Raw genomic sequence first — 11,589 nt, 5'->3', positions numbered from 1 at the left:
AATGGCGCGCTCTTAATTGCGTTGGAAAGTAGACATCCAGGGCTTTCCATAAATATATAATAGTCCATACTTTGTCCGAGTTTAGACGATGCAAACTGGCGTTCAACGCTAGTTCTCTGCCCTATTCTGGCGTTAAACGCCAGAAATAGGTTACAAGTTGGAGTTAAACGCCCAAAACAAGTTACAACCTGGTGTTTAACTCCAAAAACAGCCTAGGCACGTGTAAAGCTCAAGTCTCAGCCCCAGCACACACCAAGTGGGCCCTGAAAGTGGATTTCTGCACTATCTATCATAGTTTATTCATTTTCTGTAAACCTAGGTTACTAGTTTAATATTTAAACAACTTTTAGAGATTTATTTTTGTACCTCATGACATTTTCACGTTTTACATTGTATCTTTACGGCATGAGTCTCTAAACTCCATGATTGGAGGTGAGGAGCTCTGCTGTGTCTCGATGAATTAATGCAATTACTTATGTTTTCTATTCAAACACGCTTGTCTCTGTTCTAAGACATTCACTCGCACTTAACCATGATGAATGTGATGATCCATGACACTCATCACCATTCTCAACCCATGAACGCGTGCCTGACAATCACTTCCGTTCTACCTTAGATTGAGTGTGTATCTCTTTGATTCCTGGTTCACATGTTTGATTGCTTCTCCTGACAACAGAGCATTCGAATCTGTGAGATCAGAGTCTTCGTGGTGTAGGCTAGAATTATTGGCGGCCATTCCTGAGATCCAGAAAGTCTAAACCTTGTCTGTGGTATTCCGAGTAGGATCTGGCATGAGATGACTGTGACGAGCTTCAAACTCACGAGTGCTGGGCGTAGTGACAGACGAAAAAGGATCAATGGATCTTATTCCAACATGAGTGAGAACCGACAGATGATTAGCCGTGCGGTGACAGCGCATTTGGACCATTTTCACTGAGAGGACGGATGGTAGCCATTGACAACAGTGATCCACCAACATACAGCTTGCCATGGAAGGAGTCTTGCGTGCGTGAAGAAGAAGACAGTGGGAAAGCGGAGATTCAAAAGACAGAGTATCTCCAAAACCTCAATCTGTTCTCCATTACTGCATAACAAGTAACCTTTATTTTATGTTATTTTGTTTTCATAAACAAAAGTAATTTTTATCATTAATCTCCTGACTAAGATTTATAAGATAACCATAGATTGCTTCAAGCCAACAATCTCCATGGGATCGACCCGTACTCACGTAAGGTATTACTTGGACGACCCAGTGCACTTGCTGGTTAGTGGTACGAGTTGTGAAAAGTGTAATTTACAATTTGTGCACCACTACCCTATCACGATTTCTCGGTGCGTCGGCAGCAAAAGCGCTCCCGTTCTTTAACTTAATGAAAAAGGGGATTGTGTTCGAATGGACCCCAGCATGTGAGGAGGCTTTCCACCATTTCAAGAAATTACTGTCGACACCCCTTGTCATTGGGAAACCCATAGACTCGGAAGCACTGTATCTATACCTAGCCGTAACTGATAAAGCCTTGGCAACCGTCCTGGTACGAGAAAAAGGGAAAATACAGCAACCAGTCTACTTTGTGAGCAAGGCATTGCAGGGCGCAGAGCTGAGGTACAGTAAGTTGGAAAAGCTGGCATACGCTCTCCTAACCTCCTCTCGTAGGTTGTGACAGTACTTTCAAGGACACCAGATAATCGTCAGGACGGACCAAGCAATCCGCCAAGTGCTACAAAAGCCCGACCTGGCGGGCAGAATGATGACCTGGGCAATCAAACTGTCTCAGTATGACTTGCAGTACGAGCCCAGACATGCAATCAAGGCCCAAGCAATGGCTGATTTTCTGGTTGAAGTGACGGGAAACACTCCTGAGGCACCGAACACACGGTGGAACCTCCACGTGGACGGAGCCTCCAACCAAACGTTCGGAAGAGCAGGAGTCATTCTAGAAAGCCCAACGGGAGTCGTATATGAGCAATCAATCAAGTTCGACTTTCCGGTGTCCAATAATTAAGCAGAATACGAGGCCCTTCTTGGCGGCCTGCAATTGGCGAGGGAAGTCGGGGCCACCATAGTGGAAGTATGTAGTGACTCTCAGATCATCACGTCGCAGGTTAATGGAACGTATCAAGCCAGGGACTCACTGCTGCAGAAATACTTGGAGAGGGTCAAGAAGCTAAGTGAGGAGTTCGACGAGGTCACGATACAGCACGTTCTAAGGGAGAAGAACACACGGGCTGATCTCCTATCAAAGATGGCGAGCACAAAGCCAGGAATGGATAACCGATCTATCATTCAAGGTTTGTTAAAAGAACCAACAGTGACCTTGCATTTAACCCAAGCAGACCCCTCATGGATAGACCCGATCACTGATTTCCTGGAAGACGGTAAACTCCCTAATGAAGAAAAGACGGCAAAGGTGCTAAGAAGAGAAGTGGCCAAGTAGACAATAATACAAGGCTAGCTGTTCAAGAAAGGGCTCAACCAACCTCTATTGAAGTGCCTACGCCCCGAACAAACGGACTATGTGTTAAGCGAAGTCCATGAGGGGTGTTGTGGCCATCACATTGGAGGGAAGGCCTTAGCCCGAAAACTCGTCCGGGCCGATTACTACTGGCCCTCAATGATGGTGGATTCCAAAGAGTTTGTGAAGAGATACAGAAGATGTCAAGAGAACACTAACTTTCACAAAGTACCGGAAGCTGAACTAAGCCTGCTGACGGCCTCCCGACCATTCTCACAGTGGGGAGTCAACCTGTTAGGGCCTTTCCCGGTTGGACCTGGACAGGTCAAGTACCTAATTGTCGCCATCAACTATTATACCAAATGGGTAGAAGCCGAGCCGTTGGCCAATATATCTTTGGCTAATTGTCGGAAGTTCATGTGGAGACAAGTAATAGCCAGATTTGAAATCCCAGAGATCGTCGTCTCGGACAATGGGACACAGTTTGCCGACAAAAAATTCGGATAATTCCTTGCCAGCTTAGGCATAAAGCAGAAGTTCTCGTCTGTTGAGCACCCCCAAACCAACGGCCAAGTTGAAGCGGCAAACAAGGTCATCCTACAAGGCCTCAAAAAGCGACTTGACCAGAAGAAGGGAGCATGGGCAAATGAGCTAGCCTCAGTCCTCTGGTCCTATTGCACAACTCAACAGTCATCTACTAGGGAGACGCCCTTCTAGCTCACCTACCGGGTGGACGCAGTAATTCCCGTGGAGATAGGGGAACAACACCGGCGGCTACTTTTGGGAGGAGTCGAAGAAGCCGTAGAAAAGGACTTAGTGGATGAAACTAGAGAGACGGCCAACTTGTCGGAGACGGCATTGAAGCAGAGGATGGCCCTGAGTTACAACGCCAAAGTCCTCAAGAGATATTTTGAGCCGAGCAACCTAGTCTTACGACGCAACGACATCGGACTCCCGACACCAGGAGAAGAAAAGTTGGCGGCAAATTGGGAAGGTCCATACAGGGTGAAGGAAGTACTTGGCAGTGGTGCCTACAAGTTGGAGCGGCTAGATGTCAGGGAAATTCCCAGAACCTGGAATGCAAGGAACCTAAGAAGATTCTATTCCTAGGAGCCAGGACACACCCAGCGAGCAAGCGGTTTGCATGCCTAGCCGGTTTAGTAAGACACGTACTACTTTATGTTTATATTACTCCCTATTGGTTATTTATATGAATGACAATTTGCTACACTGATTGTCTCCCCTAGTTTCGGACTTCTCGTTTTAAATTTTGATACACCGTTTGAAATTGTTCAAATTATTTTGCCAAGTAAAGGTAACCAATTCCATAGCGACACAGCATCCCGGGATTGATCACCCCGGGAACCAACGAAGTCGCAAACACTACAACAAACGGCTGCTAAGTAAAGCCAAGTTTGAGACATTCAAACGAAAAAAGCCACGACCTAGCTTCATTAATTTCCAATGAGACGGCAAACAAACAGTAAGCGGATACCAAGCGAGTTAATTACCAACAAAACGGCAATCAAACAGCAAATACCAAGCGAGTTAATTACCGGCAAAACGGTCGACAAGTAAATTGTTAATCTACCAACAAAACGGTAAACAAGTTCGCTAGAACTACTCAAGTATTCAGAAATCTACAGATTACAAAATTTCAAACAAAATACAACAAGTAAGATTACATCATTTTCTTCGGAATATCAACTATCTTGCCATCCTTGATAGTCTTGAAAACGCTAATAGCGGAGGTGTCGAAGTTGGGAGCTAGCAGCTTCACCTGAGCCTTGATAGCCTCCTCGGTCATCAGGATGGCATTCTTACCTTGCTTCATGGTCTCTTTGTACTTCTTCAAATCAGCTGCTTCAGTCTTGGCTACAATTGCCGATGAAAGAGCCTCATCGTGCTCTTTCTCGAGCTCATTCACCCGACCTTGAGCAACGCTGAGCTGACCCTCCAAGGAAAGCTCCCGCTCGGTAAGTCACGCTACGACAGCATCGGAAGTCTTGATCTTCTCCTCGGCGTCAGCTAGCTGCGTCTGGAGCGACCTGACCTCAACCTTGTACTTGTCATTACCCTTAATAGATGATTGAAGCTTGTTCTCAAATGACCGCGCCCCCACCAAGGCGATTTCCACTTTTCTCGCTCTGGCGGCTCCCCGGAGCAAGGTACGATACATCCATCTGGCCTGCGAGGCGAGATCCCCACCACGGAAGATGTCCTCCGTGCCGGGGAGCAGTTGGGAATCAATGAAGTTCCCGACATCAAAGTTCTTCTCCATCAACTGTGAGGACTCCCTCAGGGCTAGAAGACGATTTCTTCTTTCTTGGGTTGTCAACAACCACCACCTCAGGCCCTTCACCCTCCACCTCGATCTCTGGTCGGGGACTCGGACCAGCACTGGTTCCAATCACCTCCCCCTAGGTAGGTTGGGACTGAGCCTCGACCTCGACGGCATCGTTGGGGGGCACCTCGTTGTTATGGGTGGCAGAGTCATCGTCGCTATCATCAGCAAGAAATGTATTAAACAAAGCATCAACTCCAACCTGTTCGCCAGCCATTGATACTACAACAACAGATGAAAGCTTGTTAGTCGGTACAAATAATAAACACGAGCAAAGAACCAAGCGACCATGCACCTATATAACCCCTAGCCATGTCCTGATTGCCCATAAGGAGATGGGGGGTTAACATGGTTCCTGCTAAATATAACCAACAGAACGTTGGCAACCTTCTTGCTCTCATGGGACAACCCTTTGTAGGTCACCTTCATGAAGGCGTTCGCCCCCAAACCGAAGCTCCAATAGCTCGGGATGTGGCACTCCCCTTCTAAAGTCAGCCAGAAGGGGTGCCGACCTTCAGCGGGGCGAACTTTGAAATACTTATCTTTAAAACCGTGGTAAGAATCCTCAAACAAGCTAAAGATCCTCCGACCTTGGGCTGCTCGGAAGGACATGAAGCCTTTTTTAGCCTTTCCTTTTTTGGAAGGATTTGCCAAGGTGAAAAGGAACAAAAATACCTCGACGCAGGCTGTCAGCTCTAAATATTGACAAACCATCTCGAAACAGCGGATAGAGGCCCAGGTGTTTGGATGCAACTGAGACGGCGCCATGTCACATCGATTGAGAAGCGCCATTTGAAAGGGGGAAAAGGGGATGCGAACTCCCAGGTGGGTGAACATCGCCTTGTACATCCAGATCCAATCGGGGACCCAGGGAGAGTGTAGGTTTAGTTGGAATATCTGTTCCTGGCTAGTAGGAACAAAAACCTCATAGTTAGCCTCCTCGGGGCCTCCCCCGCAGAGATACTCGGCTTGTCGGAACTCCGTAAGTTCCTCTAGAGACATCTAGTTGGGGGTTTCCTTCACGTTCGAGGTCACCTAGGCGTATCAATCATAAGGTGCTCTTGCAACGGGAACCCTCACGATGGAACGTTGGGCCATACCTACAGTGGGGCACCACTTAGAGTCAGTCTATGAGGTTGGGAGACCGGCACTAACGCCAAAAACTACAGTTAGCCTACCCAATGTCTACAGTCAAGTCTAAACACCAAACCCATAGTTAAAATGAAGCCTACGAACAAAAGCCAAAAATCTGGAATGGTTACTCCCCCAGGATCTTCCTAATGCAAGTGATGAGCGGATAATTTGTACGCTTTTTGGCATTGTTTTTAGTATGTTTTTAGTAGGATCTAGTTACTTTTAGGGATGTTTTCATTAGTTTTTATGTTAAATTCACATTTCCAGACTTTACTATGAGTTTGTGTGTTTTTCTGTGATTTCCGGTATTTTCTGGCTGAAATTGAGGGACTTGAGCAAAAATCAGATTCAGAGGTTGAAGAAGGATTGCTGATGCTGTTGGATTCTGACCTCCTTGCACTCAAAGTGGATTTTCTGGAGCTACAGAACTCAAAATGGCGCGCTTCTAATTGCGTTGGAAAGTAGACATCCAGGGCTTTCCAGCAATGTTTAATAGTCCATACTTTGGCCGAGTTTAGACGACGTAAAAGGGCGTTGAACGCCAGTTCTACGCTGCTGTCTGGAGTTAAACGCCAGAAACAAGTCACAAACCAGAGTTGAACGCCAGAAATACGTTACAACCTGGCGTTCAACTCTAAGAAGGACCTCTACACGTGCAACACTCAAGCTCAGCCCAAGCACACACCAAGTGGGCCCCGTAAGTGGATTTATGCATCAATTACTTACTTCTGTAAACCCTAGTAGCTAGTTTATTATAAATAGAACTTTTTACTATTGTATTAGACATCCTGAGTTTTATCTTTTGATCATTTTTAGATCTCTAGACCTCCATGGGAGGCTGGCCATTCGGCCATGCTTACCCTCTATTCACTTATGTATTTTTCAACGGTAGAGTTTCTACACTCCATAGATTAAGGTGTGGAGCTCTGCTGTTCTTCAAAGATTAATGCAAAGTACTACTGTTTTCTATTCAATTCATCTTATTTCGCTTCTAAGATATTCATTCGTACTTCAACCTGAATGTGATGAACGTGACAATCATCATCATTCCCTATGAACGTGTGCCTGACAACCACTTCCGTTCTACCTTAGATTGAATGAGTATCTCTTAGATCTCTTAATCAGAATCTTCGTGGTATAAGCTAGATTGATGGCGGCATTCATGAGAGTCCGGAAAGTCTAAACCTTGTCTGTGGTATTCCGAGTAGGACTCTGGGATTGAATGACTGTGACAAACTCAAAACTCGCGAGTGCTGGGCGTAGTGACAGATGCAAAAGGATAGTAAATTCTATTCCAGTATGATCGAGAACCTCCAAGATGATTAGCCATACAGTGACAGCGCATCGGACCATTTTCACAGAGAGGAATAGGATGCAACCAACGACAAGGGTGATGCCTCCAGACGATTAGCCGTGCTGTGACAGAGCATTTGGATCATTTTCCCGAGAGGATTGAAAGTAGCCATTGGCACCGGTGACATCCTTACATAAAGCCAACCATAGAAAGGAGTAAGACTGATTGGATGAAGATAGCAGGAAAGCAGAGGTTCAGAGGAACGATTGCATCTCCATACGCTTATCTGAAATTCTCACCAATGATTTACATAAGTATTTCTATCCTTATTTTAGTATTAATTTCGAAAACCCCATTACTATTTTATATCTGCCTGACTGAGATTTACAAGGTGACCATAGCTTGCTTCATACCAACAATCTCCGTGGGATTCAACCCTTACTCACGTAAGGTTTATTACTTGGACGACCCAGTGCACTTGCTGGTTAGTTATGCGAAGTTGTGAAGATATGAGACCATGGTTTTGTGCATCCGTTTTTGGTGCCATCGCCAGGGAATCAATTTCGAACAATAATTCACAACCTGAGTAACAATTTTGCATACCAAGTTTTTGGCGCCGTTGCCGGGGATTGTTCGAGTTTGGACAACCGACGGTTCATCTTGTTGCTCAGATTAGGTAACTTTCTTTCTGTTTTATCTTCAAAAAGTTTTCAAAAAAAAATTTTCAAAAATCTTTCAAAAATTTCTCCTTTGTTTTCGAAAAAATTTAAAAAAAAAATATTGTTTTCAAAAATATATTTTTCTTCAGAATTTTTAAGAATGAATTCTAGTGTTTCATGAAGCATGTTGAAGCCTGGCTGGCTATAAAGCCATATCCAAACTCCTTTGGGATTGGTCTTCAACTAATCACCTCAATGGATGTAATTCCATTCTAAAGCTTGGCTGGCTATTAAGCCATGCCTGACCCCTTGATTGGAGCTTTAGTTTAAAGAGCATAAGATTCCTGGAATTCATATTAAAAATTTTGGAATCCTTATTTTTCTTTTTCAAATAATTTTTGAAAAAATCCAAAAAAATTATAAAATCATAAAAATCAAAAATATTTTTGTGTTCTTGTTTGAGTCTTGTGTCATGTTATAAGTTTAGTGTCAATTGCATATTCATCTTGCATTTTTCGAAAATTCATGCATTCATAGTGTTCTTCATGATCTTCAAGTTGTTCTTGGTAAGTCTTCTTGTTTGATCTTGATAATTTCTTGTTATGTGTCTTTTCTTGTTTTTCATATGCATTCTGGAAATCTTAGTGTCTAAGCATTAAAGAATTCTAAGTTTGGTGTCTTGCATATTTTCTTTGCATTAAAAATTTTTCAAAAATATGTTCTTGATGTTCATCATGATCTTCATAGTGTTCTTGGTGTTCATCTTGACATTCATAGCATTCTTGCATGCATTCATTGTTTTGATCCATAACTTTCATGCATTGCATCATTTTTCTTGTTTTTCTCTCTCATCATAAAAATTAAAAAAAAAATCAAAAAAATATCTTCCCCTTTTTCTCTCATCAAATTCGAAAATTTGAGTTGACTTTTTCAAAAATTTTTAAAATCTAGTTGTTTTTATGAGTCAAATCAAATTTTCAATTTAAAAAAATCTTATCTTTTTCAAAATCTTTTTCAAAAATCAAATCTTTTTTTAATTTTTTTAGTTATTTTCGAAAATTTCAAAAATATTTTTCAAAAATCTTTTTCTTAAGTTTACATCATATTCTCGAAAATAACAATAACAATTAATGTTTTGATTCAAAAATTTCAAGTTTGTTACTTACTTGTTAAGAAAGATCCAAACTTTAAGTTCTAGAATCATATCTTGTGATTTCTTGTGAATCAAGTCATTAATTGTGATTTTAAAAATAAAATATTTTTCAAAACTAATTTCAATCATATCTTTTCAAAAATATCTTCTTATCTCATTTTTTTCAAAATTTGATTTCAAAATATCTTTTCCTAACTTCTTATCTTTTCAAAATTTGTTTCAACTAACTAACTAACTTTTTGTTTGTTTCTTATCTTTTTCAAAACTACCTAACTAACTCTCTTTCTCTCAAATTTTTGAAAATATCTCCCCCCTTTTTTCAAAAATTTCTTTTTAATTAACTAATTATTTTATTTTTTGATTTTTATTTTCGAAAATTACTAACCTTTTTCAAAAACTATTTTCGAAAATCACTAACTCTTTTTCAAAAATTATTTTCGAAAATTCTCCTTCTCTCTCATCTCCTTCTATTTTATTTATTCATCTACTAACATCTCTCCCTCACTCTCCAAAAATCCGAACCCTCTCTCTCTGAGTTCAGTTTTTCTTCTTCTTTTCCTCTACTCACACAAGGACCTCTATACTGTGGTATAAAGGATCCCTATTATTATTATTATTATTTTTTCTGTGCCCTCTTCTTTGTCATATGAGCAGGAGCAAGGACAAGAATATTCTTGTTGAAGCAGATCCAGAACCTGAAAGGACTCTGAAGAGGAAACTAAGAGAAGCTAAATTACAACAATCCAGAGATAACCTTTCAGAAATTTTCGAACAGGAAGAGGAGATGGCAACCGAAAAGAATAATAATGCAAGGAGGATGCTTGGTAACTTTACTGCACCTAATTCCAATTTACATGGAAGAAGCTTCTCCATTCCCACCATTGGAGCAAATAATTTTGAGCTGAAACCTCAGCTAGTTTCTCTGATGCAGCAGAACTGCAAGTTTCATGGACTTCCATCTGAAGATCCTTTTCAGTTCTTAACTGAATTCTTGCAGATATGTGATACTGTTAAGACTAATAGAGTAAATCCTGAAGTCTACAGGCTCATGCTTTTCCCTTTTGCTGTAAGAGACAGAGCTAGAATATGGTTGGACTCTCGACCCAAAGACAGCCTGAACTCTTGGGATAAGCTGGTCACGGCTTTCTTAGCCAAGTTCTTTCTTCCTCAAAAGCTGAGCAAGCTTAGAACTGATGTTCAAACCTTCAGACAAAAAGAAGGTGAATCCCTCTATGAAGCTTGGGAAAGATATAAATAGCTGACCAAAAAGTATCCTTCTGACATGCTTTCAGAATGGACCATCCTGGATATATTCTATGATGGTTTATCTGAGCTATCAAAGATGTCATTAGATACTTCTGCAAGTGGATCCATTCACCTAAAGAAAACGCCTACAGAAGCTCAAGAACTCATTGACATGGTTGCTAATAACCAGTTCATGTACACTTCTGAGAGGAATCCTGTGAGTAATGGGACGCCTCAGAAGAAGGGAGTTCTTGAAGTTGATACTCTGAATGCCATATTGGCTCAGAACAAAATATTGACTCAGCAAGTCAATATGATTTCTCAGAGTCTGAATGGAATGTAAGATGCATCCAACAGTACTCAAGAGGCTTCTTATGAAGAAGAAGCTTATGATCCTGAGAACCCTGCAATAGCAGAGGTAAATTACATGGGTGAACCATATGAAAACACCTATAATCCATCATGGAGAAATCATCCAAATTTCTCATGGAAGGATTAAAGGCCTCAACAAGGCTTTAATAATGGTGGAAGAAACAGGTTTAACAATAATAAACCTTTTCCATCATCCACTCAGCAACAGACAGAGAACTCTGAACAAAATACCTCTAATTTAGCAAACTTAGTCTCTGATCTATCCAAGGCCACTGTAAGTTTCATGAATGAAACAAGGTCTTCCATTAGAAATTTGGAAGCACAAGTGGGCCAGCTGAGTAAAAGGATCACTGAAATCCCTCCTAGTACTCTCCCAAGCAATACAGAAGAGAATCCAAAAGGAGAGTGCAAATCCATTGACATAAGCACCATGGCCGAACCTGTAAGGAAAGGAGAGGACGTGAATCCCAAGGAGGAAGACCTCCTGGGACGTCCAGTGATCAATAAGGAGCTTCCCTCTGAGGAACCAAAGGACTCTGAGGCTCATCTAGAGACCATAGAGATTCCATTGAACCTCCTTATGCCATTCATGAGCTCTGATGAGTATTCCTCTTCTGAAGAGAATGAGGATATTACTGAAGAGCAAGCTGCCAAGTTCCTTGGTGCAATCATGAAGCTAAATGCCAAATTATTTGGCATTGATACTTGGGAAGATGAACCTCCCTTGTTCACCAATGAACTAAGTGATCTGGATCAACTGACATTGCCTCAGAAGAGACAGGATCCTGGAAAGTTCATAATACCTTGTACTATAGGCACCATGATCTTTAAGGCTCTGTGTGACCTTGGTTCAGGGATAAACCTCATGTCCCTCTCTGTAATAGAGAAACTGGGAATCTATGGGGTACAAGCTGCGAAAATCTCATTAGAGATGG

At 41.9% G+C, this 11,589-nt stretch overlaps 1 protein-coding gene and 1 pseudogene across 1 annotated transcript; one reads left to right on the top strand and one right to left on the bottom strand.

Moving 5' to 3' along the window:
• Positions 1-2,615: 2,615 nt before the first annotated feature.
• LOC148573345 (uncharacterized) lies at positions 2,616-2,960 on the top strand. The gene has a single exon (XM_088505738.1). It carries the CDS (start codon positions 2,616-2,618, stop codon positions 2,958-2,960), a length of 345 nt encoding a protein of 114 aa, XP_088361864.1.
• A 1,232-nt stretch (positions 2,961-4,192) lies between these two features.
• LOC148573344 (uncharacterized) lies at positions 4,193-5,014 on the bottom strand (annotated as a pseudogene).
• Between the last annotated feature and the right edge of the window lie 6,575 nt (positions 5,015-11,589).

The sequence above is a fragment of the Arachis ipaensis genome, chromosome B2 (genome assembly GCF_059453495.1).
Source record: "Arachis ipaensis isolate K30076 ecotype BB chromosome B2, ASM5945349v1, whole genome shotgun sequence".
NCBI classification, from domain to species: domain Eukaryota; kingdom Viridiplantae; phylum Streptophyta; class Magnoliopsida; order Fabales; family Fabaceae; genus Arachis; species Arachis ipaensis.
This window is presented reverse-complemented; position numbering and strand designations above follow the sequence as displayed.